Genomic DNA, 19,029 nt, shown 5'->3' on the forward strand with positions numbered 1-19,029 from the left:
CCCACAAGAGAGAGGTTTACTAAGACCCAGACAGCGGAAAAATCCTGTCCGCCCAATTATCGAGCTCCCAGAGATCATACGGACCTCAACACAAAAGTTACCTCTCTTCTGCCTGCGAACTCTCTCCTTCCCCATTCCTCTTCAGGGACCCCTCTCATGAGAACCAGCTTCGACAAGAAATAGACTCTCTCCTACTCTTGGGTGCTATAGAACCAGTTCCCAGGCAGCACAGAGGGAAGCAGTTTTATTCCAGATATTTCCTGGTTCCAAAAAATAATGGTGGTGGGAGACCCATCCTAGATTTAAGGTTTATATGAAGGTTCAAAAATTCAAAATGGTGATTCAAAATTCAAAACTGCAGCAGTAATTCCATCACTGGACCAAGAGGATTAGTTCTCAGCCCTACACCATCAGGATGCATATTTCCATATAGCGATCCACCCATTTCATAAACAGTTCTATCTTTTACTGTTAGACAGGACCATTTTCAGTACAGATTGCTCTCTTTCAGCCTGTCATCTGCCCCAGGGGTCTTTTTGAAGGTTATGTCAGTAGTAGCAGCACACCTCTGCAGAAAAGGAATTCTGTTCCCTTACCTAGATGATTGGCTTCTGAAAAGTCACTCCTTGGATGTAACCTCACGGGCAACTTGTGTCGCTGTAGACCTCTTCATCAACTTGGGCATACAATTGAACATTCAAAAATCCACCTTGACTAGTGCAAAAGTTAGAATTCATAAGCACTTATCTAAATTCAATAGAAGCAAGAGCCTGCCTCCCAATGTACAGATTCATGGCCATATCCAACATAGTACAATCCAGATCAGCCCTCAGACCACAGTCAAGAACTTCTGGGGCACATGGCAGCTGGCACTTTTGTTATAGACCATGCAAGACTCTGAATGCATTGCCTTCACGAGTGGCTCAGAACTGTTTATTCACTGAACAATCACAGTCTAACTACACTACTGTCCATACCTACCTGTGTGAAGGAATCACTCAGTTGGTGGAAATACCCTCAGAATGTGCATGAATCCCTTTCACTCACCCACCCCCAACAGTGTCATAATGATGGATGCATCCCTGCTAGGGTTGGGAGCACATCTGGACACTCACACAGCCCAAGGCAGGTGGATGCCTCAAGACACCACTCTGCACATCAACCTCCTGGAACTCAGGTATGCCTGTCTCCAGTTTTTATCACTAATTAGGGATAAACACACAAAGGTCCTGATGAATAACATACCTTGTATGTTCTATATCAAGTGACAAGGAGGGGCAAGATCCCCCTCTCTGTGTGCTGATGCTGTCAAGTTTTGCAGTCGGTGCATGCCCAGTCAGATTGCCATCACAGCAGCTTACCTTCTAGGAGTTCAGAATGTGACCGCAGGCAAACTCAACAGGCACTTCTCTGAAGACCATCCATCATACTACACCACATATTCCAGCAATGGTGCACCCCGCCAACATACCTATTCACAATGGCAATGAACAAGAAATGTGCCCAATTCTGCTTCAGAGGTGGGCTGGATCACCATTCCTTGGGGGACGCCTTTCACCTTCAGTGGTCATTGGGTCTACTGTATGCATTTCCCCCAACTCCTCTAATATCCAAAGTTCTACTCAAAATAAAAAAGGACAAATCCAGAGTTATTCTAATAGTTCTGATCTGGCCCAGACAAACATAGTTTCCTTACCTGATAAAGCTAGCCATTTACTCACCAATCACTCTCCAAGCCATTCCTAATCTCGTTTCCTAGGGAGGCGGGAAGATCTTTGACCCCAATTTTGGACTTCTTCATCTCAAAGCATAGCTGGTAGATGGTCCATGGGATTAGAAACAACCTGCTCAGAGGAAGTAAAGAGAGTGCTATTACACAGCAGAAAACAGTCTGCATGCTACATTTACTTACAAAATTGGATAAGATTTGCCTGCTGGTGTGACTTCAAACACATTCCACCAACAACCTCATTGCTGCCAGGTCTACTGATCTATACCCTAGAACTAAAAAATAGGAGCCTGTCGGTGAGCTCCACTAGAATCCACCTGACAGCTATCTTGGCTTTCCATTCTCCTATCAAAGGTTATTCCAGATTTGCCCACCCAATGACAATGAGTTTCCTCAAGGGGCTTGGAAATATTTTTCTGCCAATCAGGAGTCCTTCTCCAGTTTGGGACCTCAGTATGGTCCTTAAATGCCTTTCAAAATCACCATTTATACCAATGGCTACCTGCTCACTGTTCAATTTATCAATTAAAATAACATTTCTGATAGTCCTCACTTTGGTTCGATGCATTGGGAAAATAGGGGCCCTTATAGCATTTCCCCTTTTTACAATATTTTTCAAGGACAAGATCACATTATAACCACATCCCAAGTTTTTAACCAGAAATATCTTCCGAGTTCCATGTTAACCAACCCATTCACCTTCTGATCTTCTATCCTAAACCTCACCTAGGCAAAGAAGAGGCGCTGTTGTACATGCTTGATGTCAGGAGAGCCCTGGCCGCCTATCTTGACAAGAGTAGACCTTTCAGATGGATTCCCAAATTATTTGTCTTGATTTGCAGACAAAAAGGTCTGCAGTCTCTAAACAAACACATTTCAAATGGATATCTGATTGCATTAGTTCTTGCTATCAATCTTGAAATATCCAAGCACCTTGCACATACAAATTCACTCTACAAGGTCTATTTCTAGCTCTAAAGCCTTTCTCCAAAATGTTCCCATTATCGAAATATGTAGAACTGTGATTTGTGTCTCTATACATACCTTTGCTGAGCATCATGCAGTAACTGATGCTGCATTCAGCTTGACTATACTTTCTTGGTATTGGACTCAATTCTGAAGCCCCCTCTTGCTTAGATGGAACTGCTCCATAGTCACCTAGTGTAGAGACACTACTTGAAGAAGAAGAAATGGTTACTCACTCTGTTCAGGAATCGTGGTTCTTCGAGATGTGTCCCCCTATTGGTGCTCCACTGCCCGCCTTCCGTCTCTGCTTCAGAGTTCTTTGCTATAGAGCTTCTCAGTAGAGAAGGAACTGAGGCTGGTTCACCTGCATAGTGCTATATAACAATGTCAGGGAGCATGAGACTGAGTAATACATATATGTGGGCTGGACGCACATTGCTATGAGAACTCTCCAATCAAAGGCGCAGAGGGCACAAGTGTAAGTAGCGTGCAGCACCCATAGGGGGACACATGTCAAAGTACCTCAGTGACTACACAGGATGAGTAACCATTTCTTCTAGTTATTCTTTCTCGGAATATAAAAGCATAGTCAACAAAACAAAGACAAATTTTAAAGTGGTAAAAAGAAATACTTTAACATGATTCCTAACTAGCCTGGAAACTTGCTTTAAAAGATATAATTGATGCTGAAAGCTTAGCACGATTCAAAAAAGGATTAGACATTTCTATAGATAATGCAGATCTCCACAGTTACATTAATTGATGGGGTTTGGGAAGAAACTTTTCTTATGGCAGTTTGTTCCATAATTGTTCACTCCAGGGTTTCTTGCATCTTCCTCTGAAACACCTAGTCCTTCTGTCTGTGTCAAAGGCTGGATGCTGAACTAGCTGGTCCCATAGTCGGTTATGACAATTCCTATGTTCCGAAGTTGTTGTAAAGTTTACCTCATTGATGAGTGAAATCCTGGCTCCACTGAACTTAATGGGATTTTACCCCGTGTTTCCAAATAGAGCTGTGCAAAAAACTGGTTTTGTTGTTCACTGGCTGTTTTGAGGGAAAAAATCTTTTTGGGTGACCCAGAACAAAAAATCAAAATTTTCAGTGAGTCAAAAAGTGAGGGGAAAAAATAATTTTGGGTCAAACAAAACATTTGACCTAAAATAAAGTGTTTGGTTTAGTTTTTGAGGTCTTATAAAAAAATGTATTTTTAAAAAAAATTAAACAACCTTTTTTGTTTTGAATCAAAAAATCTAAATGTTTTATTTTGAAAATGTCAAAACAAAATATTTTTATTTATTTATTTAATCACTGAAACAATTTGGTGAATGCAACACAAATTCAGAAAATGTTTCAGTCAACCCGAATCTCCATTTTTCGGCTAAAAAAGTTTTGGCAGAACTGTATTTCTAAATCATTATGAGCTTCTCTGATGGGAAATACTATAGAAATACAATTTATTTGATTATACCTGACCCTCTGTGATGAGCAGTTTATGTTCTGCATGAGGCAGAGGGCCGACTTCCTGAGTTTCTGGGGGATGCTCGACCCCCCCTGCTCTGCCCCAAGTCCTACCCTCACTACACCCCTTCCCCAAGATCCTACCCCCACCCCGTCTCTTTCCCGCATCTCTTCCTGCCTCTGCTTCTCCCCCTCCCTCCCAGCACCTTCTGCCAATCGCTATCAGCTTTTCAGAGGTGTGCAGGTGGTGCTGTGGGAAGGGGGAGGAGCTGATAGGTGGGGCCCACCGGCAGGCAGGACGGGCTGGGGGAGAGGGGGAGGAGCTGATCCGCAGACATGTCAGTTGGTGCTGAGCACCCACAATTTTTTTCCCGTGGGTAGTTGGAACCTATTGCATGAGGTCTTTTCTATGTAAATTAGCTACAAGTGTTAGTATTAGTCAGTACATCACCTAGCCCCTCCTGAAATCCAGTGTGTCTCTCTCCCTTACCTTTTCTTCCAACCGTTCGCTCTGTGATTTACTTTCTCTTATACTCTGTTTCACATGCTGGCTTTCTATAAAGACATGGTTGGTTATGCAGGACAACCTAGATGACTGCTAACTGCCATAAAAGAGAGTTCTTCAACTGCTGGATGGTAACAGGAAACATGTAATGGCCACAGAGCAAGGAAATAGTAATTTCCTTCCTTTTGGTTTTCCCTCCTCCAAAAGAGTGCCATCTAAAGGAACCACCCACTTCCCTGGGGTTTTGAGGTCCTTGAAACCATTTAGTAATTGCTGTGGTTATAAGTTGAGTGCCTCAGTTTAAAGCATAACTTAAATAATTTAATGTTTTAAGATACTTTTACTCTTTATTGTTTTTAATAACTGCATATATTCAAAACTAATTTATTTTCTAATTGGGTGTATTTTTTTTCCTTTTAACAAACTTTGATTATTGCTTAGGTTTCAGTGGCCCATAAAACTGGTGAGGATATATTTATTAGCTATCACCACCACCTATATGTATATCTGAGAGTACAAAATGGACTTATATTGTATAAGAAAGCATTTCAGTCTCTCAGTGATGTGATATGGATTTTGGTTTTTTGTTAGCACTATCCAGATTATTCCATGCAGTATATGTAATTTCTAATGTCCCATAAAGAATATAATTATACTAGCTAAAGTTAACAAAAATGGGAAAAAGTACAATTTGACTGAAATACTGAGTTATTAGTTCCAGGTTTTGACTCTCCCGTCCCCCAGGCTCCCATAGGTACATGTAGAGCTGAAGTCTAAGAGTGTATATTGTTTCATATCATACATTCTGCAATGACTATGTGTAACAGGGGAAGTTGAGGAAGCAGTGCTGGCCGGCAATTACAGATTTACATTTGGCTTGCCTTGGCTTTTGATTGTTCAGATTTATGCTGGGGGAGGGAGAGGGGGGATTTGTTTTTAGTGTTGAACAAATTGAAATCGTTCATGGAAGGTGAGTAATTGGTTCTCCCCCCCACACCCCGCTTTAATATTATTTGTGTGTGTTGTAATATTTGCCTGATGCAAGAAAAACAAACAAACAAACCACCTGTTTCTTAAAAATGTCTCTTTCTGTAATATTTTTAGACTAAAGGAGGGGGTGTCAAAGAGGTGAAGTAAATTATTTTCTTGCAACTTTTATAATATTGAAGCGAGATTTTTTTTGTTTTGTAGTTGCAGAAAGTTTCAAAGACAGTGGAAGACCATTGCTTTCTAAGAGTAGTTTGGCTTCTCTCTAGTGTAGGCTGGTGGTTGCAGGGCCTGTATGTCTCTATTGCTGGAAATAAGACTTTTACTTTGTTACAAGAGGCTCAGTTAAGCAATAATTAGCCTACTGAGCAACTAGATGCAGAAACTCAGCAGGCCCCATGGACGGGTAGTGGTACTGGTGCCAGTTCCTACGAGGAATTGTGTAATCTCTGCACTTTCCACCAGCCACAACTTTAGATGTTCTATGCTGCACTTCTCCAGTATCCCTGATGCTGCCAAATCCAGGTACCATATTCTGTTTCATTAAGTGTACTCCACCGAACATGTTTGAGGTAATATGTGTTCTAAGATACGGATGGTCTTTTCCCTGGAAAACTGACAGGGTGATTTAGCCAAAAGAAATATGGTGTGTATGCCAGATATTCGCTACTGTGTTGTCTAGTACCCAAAAGATTGAAGATTCAATTTGAGTAAATATCCTAATGTCTTTGGCCTGTAGACAGGGCTGGAAATCTCATTAGATCAGGTTTTCTCACAAGATATGCAGTTCTCTAGCTGGAAATGAAAGAAGAATATTCTCTTCATGTATGATTTTCTTTTCCAATTCTAGCTGTGATCATTTAGGACATGTAGTTCTATAGTACCTTTCATCTGGGGATCCTGAAACACTCTAAAAGGTATTAATTTCAGCACCACTGTGACGTAGGTTTGTATTATGCCCATTACAGTGGAGTTTATTGAGAAATAAAGAGGTTTAAGTAACTTGCTCAAATCCACATGGCAAGCCTATGGCAGACCTTGGGATGGAACCCAGCATTCCTGCTTCCTGACCCCTTCTGCAACCATTACACTACATTACCTAGCATCTTACGTTTTACTAATTCGTAGACCCATTCTCTCCCTTCTTTCTTCTTTGTCCTTTTCTTCTTTTGTCTGTCTTGGTCTTTATCCTTTTCTCCTGAATTTGCTGTGTAATCATTTTTAAGTAAAAATATTTATAAATTGCATTTTGCTGCAGAAAAACAAATATAGATCTAATCTAGAAACATAGTCAACTGCTTTGAGTGCATCAGTTAAACTTTCTCCCGGCAGGGTTAGGTGACATGGTGCCAGAAGGTTGTCTGCAGCTAAACACCTGTCTATATTAGAGCTTCTAATGTTGCTGGTGTTCGCAATGTTGGGAAATTTATCAAAAATGTCTGTAGTGTCAACAAAGTCAAAGTCTCAGCTCACCCATCTGTTAAACAGATGTTAATAATATCTACCTTCTTTATCAAAAATCAAACACACATACACACTAAAAGACAAAAGGTAAGAAACAGAAGGTGGTTTGTGTTTCCTGATCACACTGCTGAAATGTGAAACTGGAGAGGGAGGTGGTTAGGCATATAAATGAAAGCAGCCTCAGAGCAGGGCAGCACATTCTTTACTCCAAGGGGGTGGGGGTGGCAGCTTCTTGTCTCTGTCATTGTTCATATCAGCATCTATCTTCTAGTAATTGTTCCATTCAGTGGTTTAAGATGATTTATTAAATAGGTCATGAGTTACTTCTGCACATGCAGAAGGTGGTGGTTTCGTTTGTTTTGTTGTTTTTTCATTCTGTCAACCATGTGTTCAGCTTGTTTAATAATATGGATTATTAAAACCTCAACCAGAACTGAGGGTTCAGGCAGGACAGTTTGAGTTTATAGATCTACAGAAAAAGAGGCAGCATGTTCAACTTTTCAGAGTAAAGTTGTAAATAATGATTTTCAAGTATAATGGATGTAAAAACAAACCTGAACAGTTCCCACTGGTATGGGGTTTGAGCAGAGCTGGAAAGATTCAGGGCAAGAGAAAAGGAGAGCACTTGACATGGAGAGGGGTTCTATGTCATAAGACCACTATTCCCTGCCTCCTTGTACATTATGGTTATCGATAGACAACATATTTCCGCATTCAGTGTGGGATGGAAGGATTTTTTCCACATGTATATTTTAGTTTGTTATGGAGATGCTGGTCATAACTCCATTAGTTGAGGGGTTTTGTTTGTTTTTAATTTACAAAAGGGATTCAACCCTTTGTTTTGTAGGAAGAATAAGAATACAGAGTAATATATTAGATTCCTTCTCTTTTAAGTAGGAAGAACGTTATTTAAAATATGATGTTTTTTTCCTTGTACCTGTTGCTTCTTTTTATTTTGTCCATGTTTCTTTTGTCATGAAAATATTCAAAAACATTGTCTTAAAAATGTTCAAAAAATATTGCTATTATTCCCCCCTCCACTACCATGCACAAACACAGAGCAAACTTGCAGGGAGTTCTCCTTTCTTATTATACAATGAGATAAATTCCTTACTCACTGTAGCACAGAGCCAGCTGGAGTTGCACACTTTGGCTTGGTTCCATAGCGAGTGCTACCAATGTCGGGTGAAATATAACCTTTTTCAGAGGGCTTACATTAGGGTGACCAGATAGCAAGTGTGAAAAATCAGGACAGAAGGTGGTGGGTAATAGGAGCCTATATAAGAAAAAGTCCCAAATATCGGGATTGTCCCTATAAAATTGGGACATCTGGTCACCCTAACCTGCATACACACGGCCTATGCACCACTCAGTCCTTGAAATTTGGGCTCAAGTGGGACATGAGGGTTGCATAGGCCTTGTACTACTAGCTTGTTGTGCAGGGTTAATTTCACTCATTGTGAGGGGAAAGCATTTTCCAAAGATGAGGATATAGTCCCTGTGTGGTTTCCAACCCCTTCTCCCCAACTGCCTAGGAAGCAAAGTCCATGACTGTTTGGAGTGTAGATATGCAAATACAATGCCTTCTGGACTCCATGTGGGCAGGGAAGCAGGTCCTTTGCAAGGGGCACTGACTGGTACTCCCCTAGCATTCACGAACAGCAGCTCCAAAACAGAATTTCCAGCCTGGTAGAGAGAGAAGCACAACTTGATTTCTACCTTTGCAGATCCCTCTGGTATTATAACCCCCATATTACTAGTCTGACTAATAACATCAAAGGAAAGTGTGAGGCCAAGATATTTAGTCGCTAGACAGTTGCTAAGTAATTTTGTTTACAAATCCATTCAGGGAAACAAATACTGTGAATTACTGTGCTATTAGGTGCTTCTAGTTCAAGCAAGATACGCTGCTTCCCATTGTATGCTTCCTTACAGGAAAGTCAGTTACCCTTCCCCAGTGAAAAGTAAGCAATAATAGCAAACTTCACACCTCCTGTGTGAGGCATCAACACAGCCTCTGGGAGGAGACAGAATCATCCCTTGGGCATTGGAGGCAGGGCATGGGTCATCTGTGCAGCTGAGCTTCTACAGTTTACTGCCTGTGTTAACTATTCCATTCTCACTTTGCGACCTCCACATGCATGCACTAAACCTTGTGTGTAGTCTCTTATACCGAAGTAAGGTTGCCTTGGTTCCTGTAGCTTAATCCCCAAATGCAGCTCCCTGCACTAGCCATGAGACTACGTTGCCTCCCACAAACATCAAGGCCACTTTACTTCTACATTAGAGTGACCACACAGGGCTTTCTATGAATTTGCAATTTGCAACACTTCTATGAATTTGCAATTTGTCTTAACTTTCCTGAGTGTAGACAAGCCCTTAGATTCTCCTCGTGGCTCTGCTAGAGACATGTACTCAACTTTGCTGTTCCACAGTTTTCCCATCTGAAAAGCACGGCCATTAGTAGGAGGGATATCAAAGGTGTACAAAGCACTATAAAATCAGCTTTGTGAATGCTGATAATCCACTTTGAGATCCTTGAATGGAAGACATTAAAGAAGAGCAAAGTATTATTTTCATTTCTTTTTTTATTTGCATCCACCCTTATTTCTCCTCAGTCTGTTATTCCTCTTTCCCTAAACTTGTCTCATCCCAGTCCACTTATCCAGGGTGTCTCTCCATTTTGTATGATGACCTGGGGAGTCATTCCCATTTTTCTCCATGCACCCCCGGCCGACCACAGCGAGGCCAGCCAGGAGCACCCATGACAGCAGCAGATGGTACAAAAGGACTGATAACCGTCATCACCAATTTCCAATTGCAGACGGTACAAAAGGACTGATAACCGTCATCTCATCGCCAATTTCCAATTGCAGGCAGTGCTATAGCTGGTAACCGTCTGCTACCTTGCAAAGGCAAATGAATGCTTCTGTGTAGCACTGCAGTACCACGGCTGTCAGCAGCATCCAGTACACATATGGTGACAGTGACAAAAGGCTAACCGGGCTGCATGGTTGCCATGCTATGGCATCTGCCAGGGCAATCCAGGGAAAAAGGGCGCGAAATGATTGTCTGCCGTTGCTTTCACAGAGGAAGGATTGAGTGACAACTTTTACCCAGAATCACTCGCGACACTGTTTTTGCATTGGGATCTCAACCCAGAATTCCAATGGGTGGGGGAGACTGCAGGAACAATGGGATAGCTACGGGATAGCTACCCACAGTGCAACGCTCCGGAAATTGACGCTAGCCTCGGTACATGGATGCACACCGCCGAAATAATGTGCTTAATGTGGCCGCGTGCACTCGACTTTATACAATCTGTTTTAAAAAACCTGTTTCTGTAAAATCGGAATAATCCCATAGTGTAGACATACCCTAGGTTTCTAAATGCAAAATAGAGTACTTAGTTTAAAAAAATGGATAAAGGATGAACTGCAAAGGAAAAATAAAGTGGGACTGTGCTAATTTGTGCTTCTTTATGATGTATAATGAAGGCTTGGAGTTATTTTAAAATAAATAAAATAAAAACAAAATTCTGTTTGTTTTTTACATTAGAATATCACATCTACCCTGGCTTTCTTGAAAGGTTCTATGGCCAGTAGACTCAGAGGTCAGAGAAAAGCAAGAAAGTAAAACATTTTTAGTTCAGTGGCAAATTGAGTTTTACTCTGCTTAATGCAAATGTTGTAGATTGAAAACTCTTGAATAAGGAACTGGATTGATATGTGTCTTGTACAATGTCAGTATTTAACAATAATTATATTGCATCTTTTTATAGGCAAAGAATTGAATGAAACTTTGATATTCAGCAATTAATTATCTTTCTTTTTCTCTCTTTCTCTGCAGCAGAGATCATGGGGATTAAATTAGGCCAAACAAAACCCAACATCTGATGAACAAACATAACTTAGATTTGTTTTCACAGTCAAATGATTATTCAAATTAAATGTCTTTTTAATACAGCATGTTCAATTGAAAACATTTTGAAACAGGTTGTATTTTTTTTCCTAAGGGCATTGGGACTTTTCAGTCTGATAGACAGTTTGTGGCCTCCATTAGTGCCTCTAAAAGTTCCTGGTCAAAGTCAAGACTGTGAAGCGGTAAGGTGTATTTTACTGAACTGTGTTTCTTCATCCAAAGTTAAAGTTCTTGTATGTATAGTATGCACATGTTTATTTGGGGTGTCAGATTTCTCCCGGTCCCTTTAGCCATACAGCTATGCTCTCGGGCTTCTCCCTTCATTCTAGACTAACTGCCTACCCCCATACCTTAGACCAACACCTTGATCTCATCCGCAGAGGCGGATTACAGTTTTGTAGGGGCTAGTTCACCCTCACCTCCCCAGCACATGGGGGTACCCATTTTTCCAGGGCCTCCCAATTGGCAGGGGCCCCTGGGGAAAGGCCCCATTGGCCCAGTGGATAATCCGCCACTGCTCATCCGCCACTGTAGGTGGTGACTACCTCATCATTAATTCTCTGTACGCATCATGGTGGGATACACTGTTGGTCACTAGTTTGGTAGTCCTCTCCTTCTACAGGAAATACAAATTAGATCAGACGCTATGAAGGCAAACCAGAAAATATAATGGTAGAACTCAGCAAGGACAGTGCTGTTCTACAGGTCAAAATCAGGGCTGTTCTAACTTCCTTTGCATGCTGGAGTGATTCTGACTGTGGTGCTCAGCCTGCGTGAAGATTATAATCTGGAGGTTTAACTGAGCACTAAAACAATCTTGGAATAATAAAAAATAGTGTAAGCATTTCTGTGAATTTCAAACTAAAATGTGATGCTAATGTGCACTTCAAATCTGGGATTTTATCTGTAAATTTCCCTTAATTCATATTGTATTCAGAAAAGAAATGTTGCCTATTGTGTGGTGTTTGGGAGTATTACTCTGATGGGAAAGTTTTGAGATGTGGTGGTGGTTTTAATCATTAAGAAACAGGTACCTGTGCTGTTCTGGTATTCCTGTATAACTCTCATGTTGGAGAAAAGTTTGGTGTTATTTAATTATGTGCATAACATTAGAACTTAGAGGTCTCATCCACGGTAGGGCCACAATGTGCTAGGTGCTATACAGACTCCTACATTGGGTGTGCATGATTTAAAAATAAAGAAACTTACCCAGGGGGAAAAAGTAACCAACACAAAGGAAATTGAAAAGGTGATCATTGTTGGTTACTCTAGGGAAAAAATCTCATGAATCTCTTTGCTACAATGTACTTTTTACATTGCTAAGGGGTTTACATTGGAGAACAAAATTAAAACCCTGTTGTTTTAAAATAATACCATTGAAGTTCTGACTTAACCTGAAAAAGCAAGACCAATTCTGAATAAAACTACCTGTCTGTCCTGGATTCACACCTGATACAATCTAGGTATTTCACAAGTCTCAAAAAAATTGATTGATGTGTGTGCTGCAACAAGTAGGCAGCAGTGGGAGCATCTATGGACGGAGCAGCACTCTTAAATGCTGTGTAATATAGTTATAACTTTCATTTGTTTTTAAATTCTTTTACTTTAATAATAATAATTATAATAATTAAAAATAAATAATCAATAGAGAGGAAACTTTCCATTGCCATACACTTCAAGTGTATTTCACAAACTAGGATTCTAATGGTTGAAGATGCCACGATGAAGTTTATTATTCCTGCCAATTTTGGCAGTTTGTTGTTTAATTTTGATACATTTCTTATTGATATAAATGTGCCTAGAAAGCAGAATCTTTTAGATATAATTAAAAATATGAATAATAAAATGTTACTGTATGAAGAGGTCTCTGGAATAGACTTCTCTTGTGCCATACATACACCAAGCTATCTTTTTTGATATATTCAAAAGGAAACATTTTGTTTTGACATTTTTTTTTCTTATGTGGAAGTTCTTTTTAATGGCTGAACAGCTGTTTTCATTAATTCAGCTTTCCTTTATTATATTACGTGTTTCATTAACTCCTAAACAACATCCCCAGAGTAGAATTATACAAACTGATAAATAAAAATAAAGCTATAGGGCTGACCCTGCATCCTGAGAAGCTATTCTAGTTTGAAGCCTCTTTGACTGGGGATTTCTAGTGTGGTTATACCATCACATAACTGTTTAAGGGAAATAAGGGCTCGTCCTAGCACAGAGAAAAGTTCATGTTGTTGCTAAATTGCTGCTGTTTTCCATTTTCTCTCTGTGCTGCCCAGGATTTAACTTGGCAGCTTTCAGCGTTCTCAGTAAAGCTGCTTCAGCTGTTTACTGTCACCCACCCACATGCAAAAAAATCCCCAAGTCTCAGAAGTCGCACTTTTTTTTGAAAAGATGAAAATCATAGAATTCATAACTCTCACAACTGCCCTGTCACAAAGCTGTCATAGTGGTTGTCCATTGTGCCAAACTGTGTGATATTTTTGAGCTATGGATCAATGTCAAATTAGGAAAAAGGATGACTTGCAAACTGATTTAACTTGCGACATGAAAACATTACATTTTCATCGGTTCCTACTTCACCGCGGTGTTGTATCTGTTAAATGTTTGGATAGTGCTTTGAAAATGTAAAGTGTGATGTAAGTCCTAAGTATTATTACTTATCATTATTGGTCATATTGAAATACTTTTAATTAGGTTCCATATTTCTTTTATTTATTTTCAACAGATTAAAACTAACCTTCCTCCTCCCAGCTTCTGTTACATTCTTACAGCTCAACCTGATCCAAGACATGTCAATGTAGGTGAGGAAGGACAGATTTCCAATTTCTACCTGCCCCCAACTATACGTAGTCTAAAGGAAATTCTTCAGGTAACTTTTTTTAAAAGTGCAATAACAGGTATTTTGTACTACTAATTTAATAGATTTATAATATCATATTTGACTAATCTTCCCTTTTAAATTGTGTGGCAGGTTGGTGATTTTAATCAACGTTGTAGCTTTTGGGCACAAGTTATATATCGAAGGCTGCAGGTAATTTTACTTTTTAGTAATGAAATGTATTAAAATCAATGTAATGTGTATAAAGAAGCAGCTATTTGCTGTGTTTAGATAAAACATTTACTTTTCAGATGCTCTTTAAGAGCTGTCTGAGTGGATCTATCAGTAGGTAAGATATCCCTGTGAATGGGCAGCAAGAAGAACTCACTTCTGTTTGGTTTAGAAAACTAATTTCTTCTGAATCAAGTGCTGTTTATCATGGGACAGATTTTCACCTTATATATGACCAGGCAGCTTCCATTGAAACCAGTTGGGATCTGCAGTGACAACCAAAAAGAGAATCTGCTTTACAGTTAAATTCTGCCCTCAGATACACCTGAGAAGCCCCCATTCAGTGGTACATCTGAGTGCAGACTTTAGCAGATGATGGGTGTATATAGAGAGAGAGTGATTCTGTCCTTGTGTGCAACTGGGCAGCTCCCTCTCGCTTCAAGGGGAGCCATCCAGGTGCACCCAAGAGCAGAATTTGGCTCCTCTAATCTACTAGTAAAAAGCAGGAGCTCCTAGATAAATCTGTCTGCCATGCACATTGGATTTTCTACTTCTGGATTTTTTTCAAAGTGATGCTCATCCCTCAGTAGTTGAAAGGATTTTGCATTACTGATTTTCTGCAGACTACTGAATATGCAGTAGATGGAGGATTTCTTGACAAGAAAAATAGTGTCAAACAAAACTAATGGACAAAGATAAGGAAATTTGAAGGGATTTAATTCTAAGACCAGCTAAGAAGCTGGAGGTGCTCCGCACCACCATGACATAGACCTGAATTAAATTTCAGGTCAAAAGGCTCTCGTTTCCAGGGCTCATGGGTTATAATCTAATATTTAGGCAAGCAGCACAATTGACTCCTGAGAAATTAGTGCCTTTTATTGCTCAATGATGATTTTCCCAAGCTAAATGGCATGGGCATTTGTGTGGGTTTTAAAGCAAGATGAAATTATGAGATCCTGAGGGCTTCAACAAGGGAATTAGATACACAGATTTGTCTCCCTGCCCTATTTTCAAACAAACAAACAAATAAGAAAAAGAAACTTTCCTCTAAAAATTGTTTTAATCACAGAAAAGTAGATTGTGTTTGTAACTGGATGATTAGGAGATCACTGATTTCAGATGTGCCTCTATCTGAATCAATATTGTGTAGCAGTATCCTATTCTAGGAGTTCCTAGCGACTTAGTTAGAAAAGAGATTGACTAAGCTAGGATGTACATTACTTTGAAGAATTTTCATGTGCCTACTAGGAAAGACCTATATATACACTTTCATGTTGTTAAAATGTTTGATAAGCCAGGTGTTGTTGTAAGTGATCATTTGCTATTTAACTGCATGCACTAGACTTCTATTAGATTAACAAGGTAAGGACTCATAAATTATTGGAAAAAATACTGCAAAGGTAATGAAAAATGTTTCACTTTTGGATAGCTGCTCTCGGGATGTAACTTACCTGTTGTTTGTGTGTCACTCATCTAATCCTTCCAGAAATAAAATGTCATGTGCAGCAACTTGTTGATTGCTTCAGTCTTTGCCAAGAGGAGTTGTCCTTCACACGCAAGATTATTGTGCAATAAATGTGAAGTGAGGACCTTGATTCAGCTTTAATGTCTTCTTCAGACTTGTTATTCGGAACTGGGAAAATACTCTCTATGAATTGTGTACATTTTGTAGTTAATTTATATTATTGTACTTTAAAAAGCAGCAGTGTTCAGTCCAAATAGCCACTTGATCAGTATTCTGCAGTGTCTCATTTGGGTGAAGGGGGAATGGAAATATGCCTTTTATTATTTATTTATTTATTCAGAATAAGTACTGTGGTATAAAAGGAAAATGAGGAAATATATTCCATCTGTGCTTGAGGAGTTGTCCTTTTTTATAACTCAATCCTGCTGCTGTTTGTCTGTTGTTTCCTTTCTGTTCAGAACAAATTGTCACACATACAAAGATGATGATTTTACAATGACTTGTGATTATTACTGTTGTTGTTATTTTACTTTTCGGCTGACTCTTCTGTTGTGTACCTCCAAAGACCAGCTTTTAAAAGCTCTGGGGTAACTCTCATGTGACAGCTGTAAAAGTCAGTCTTTCATGACTGTTTTAAAACTCTGCACATATGGAAGATGATCAGATGCATGTAGCTGTTACAGAAGGAACTTGGCGATAAGTACAATAAAAACATATACTAAGGAATCAGAATAAATTGTTGCATCTAAGTTTATGAATTCTGCCAACTACCATTTCCAATCAACGTATTTGTTCTGGGAGCTACTAATATGAAGAAATGGCTAGTTTTAAAGGGTCTGATTTTTTCAGAGGTTTGAATTTGCTGTTGGAAACAAGAGCTGAGGTTCTCGTTGCCTCATAACCTGTAATAGATGAATATGGCTTTAAGAGTTCATGTATCTTTATTTTTAGAAATGTAGACATTCTGTTGGGGCGGGAGGTGAGGTGAAGGAAGTTAGAGTTAAACTCCAATAAATAATTGAGATGATAAAGATTCTGGTATTTGCAGAGTATCTTCTACCTATATGATTGAATAAAAATTGTAATGTATTCTTGAAAATTAAAAGGATACATGATGTTCTGGTACCACCCATCACCATATTATCTAAGCTCTGAAGTATTGTTTTAAAAAAAATCATAAATCCTTTAGAAAAAAAGTTACACAATGTTTATATTTCCTTGAATACTTCGATCTAAAATAAGTTTATTTACCTAAAAATCTCTTTTCTCTATCATGCACACACACACAACTTCATCATTATAGAGCTGCTCCTGAGTGCTCTCTTTGCATTAATTGTAGATATAAAATAAAATGCTGAAGCATTTAAGGTGGATTGGGAACACACAGAGAATTACATAAGCTTTGCAAACAGACACAAGAAAACGCAAATTGCCAAACTTTAGCACAGCTGATCTTGGTAGATCTTTTAATAAACTTAATATCTATCTGTCTAGTTTTTTCATCAAAGTAATGTGAAACATTTAAAAACATTAATGAGCTACTGTTAATCATGTTTTCAGATATGAAATCGAACATAAAGTGTAGGTATTTTGTCTGTGACATTATCTGTTTTCATGTTGCTTATTTTAGCAATACCAGAATATATTTCTCCCTGTCCTAAACAGGCAGAACACTTATGTAGTCAGAGTTGATTCCCTCGTTTCTTTCAGAACACTTTATGAATAATTTAGTTTATATTTATATGTATTTTTCAAAATTTTTGAAAGATGCTATTTGTTCACCAGTAAGAAAAACATCAAATTTTGTAACCTATAGCAGCTGTTACCCAGGGAGTGGTGCATATGAGAGAGTCTGATGACAATATTTGTTGAATTTGCTTATGCAGGAATAACGTCAGTGTGAGACTTTTTCTTTTTTTTTTTAACTACAAAGCTCATATAGGGCCTTGTCCAGACTAGCATGAAAGGTGTATTTTTAAAACTTTGCTAGCTAATACATTTTAACTAAATATTTTAAAACTCTAGTGTGGATGGAGCAAACTGTATTATAACACTAGCTGGTTGAGGTAACCCCAGGCTCCCCACTCAGGTCGACCAGCTAAATTAAGATAAAAGTTGTTAATCTGCATCTGTGTCAGGGAAAGGGTTAACACATGTTAACTAATCCTGTCCTAACCCTCACTTCTCTTGCTGTCCAAACTCTAAACATCATGGTCTAAGTGAGTTTTGTTTGTTATGAGGAGATGAAGCTGTTTTAGTCTTCGGTTCTGCTATTAGTTTAATCAAATTGTATTACAATTAAATAAAAATCTTTTGCCCTTTCTTTTGAAATCCTAGGTAAAATGTAGTGTTTCTGTGGGTCAAAGGGAGTTTTGGTTATTTGTGACTGACTTCGCACTGCAGAGCGGGGCTAAAGACAACTGTGGAACTCCAAAGACTGTACCTGTATATTTTGCTTCATCATGTGTTCTTGGTGAGAAAGTTATGGAGGCACTCACCAATGCGTCCCACTGTGTTATCTTCTTCAAGGATGCTTTGCGAGGAAATGGTAAGCTGTTTATTCATGGTACTGGGGCAATTGGAGCCAAAATAAATTAACTGTGACCCATGGGCATTCAAATCTTTATTATAGACATTCAACCTTCTGAGACTCTAAGACACTCAGATCAAGATGAAGCATTGCAAGCTGGGACCCAGTATCTGGGGAAGGGGGAATTGTAACTGTTGTTTTCAGTATTTTTTTCCATTATTTTACATTGTTAACTGAATTTACTTCCCCTAGAAGGAGAAGGGTTAATGACAACCAGAGACCTGACACCTCTATTTCCCTACAGCCAGAGGCATTGCAAGCTGCCCCACACTGCCTTTTCAATGTAGCTCTTCAATGACCATATGGTCATCTATGGGAAGATAGTTCCATTTCTATGCCCATTCATTCTTTGGCCTCTCTTCCAAGGCATCCAATTATCATTCCAGTTTAGTGCCAGTGGTTGTGACAATATTAGGATGTGCATATTTGTCCACCAGGAAATAGAGTGAGAACATCAAATTGATTTCACGTAAGATGTCAGATATTAGTGACTTTCTGTCACCATCAATCCAACCTAGGTTTGAGCCACTGACCTACTTATGAAAGGCTCCATGTCCTGTTACCAAATCCATTGAACAATGTATTTACCCATAGGAGTTGAAATCTGGTCCATATTATGCAAATGAGATGTGGCATTAGGTGCAGGTGAGTAAAAGTTTGGGCAATTTCTGCTTTGGAGAGTAAAGTACTGCATGTGCCTTGCCTTAGGACAGATTTAAACAAATAAAAACACCTCTAAGAGAAGTACAAACTTATATGATTAAACAACAGATAAAAACCACATGCTTCCAGTGAATAAGTTACAATCCTGTTTGAATTGAATTTGAATGTCTCTTTTTAAAAAAATCTGATGTAGCAAAATCTTTTTGCCCAGAAGGCACTGAGTTTACC

The 19,029-nt window shown here is 39.1% G+C and overlaps 1 protein-coding gene across 4 annotated transcripts in view; it reads left to right on the plus strand.

Annotated features, from left to right (window-relative positions):
* Nucleotides 1-19,029, plus strand: part of SPIDR (scaffold protein involved in DNA repair) — a 312,390-nt gene that overhangs the window by 273,100 nt on the left and 20,261 nt on the right. For all 4 annotated transcript variants that reach the window (XR_005595058.1, XM_039527363.1, XM_039527365.1 and 1 more), the window contains 4 exons: nt 11,126-11,213; nt 13,760-13,903; nt 14,006-14,065; nt 17,886-18,096. Coding sequence is in view for 3 of the 4 variants with exons in the window: in XM_039527363.1 (XP_039383297.1) it covers nt 11,126-11,213; nt 13,760-13,903; nt 14,006-14,065; nt 17,886-18,096 (503 nt within the window). In the remaining variant the exon portion in view is untranslated. The remainder of the gene's footprint in view (nt 1-11,125; nt 11,214-13,759; nt 13,904-14,005; nt 14,066-17,885; nt 18,097-19,029) is intronic.

The sequence above is a fragment of the Mauremys reevesii genome, linkage group 2 (assembly GCF_016161935.1).
Source record: "Mauremys reevesii isolate NIE-2019 linkage group 2, ASM1616193v1, whole genome shotgun sequence".
Classification (NCBI taxonomy): Eukaryota; Metazoa; Chordata; order Testudines; family Geoemydidae; genus Mauremys; species Mauremys reevesii.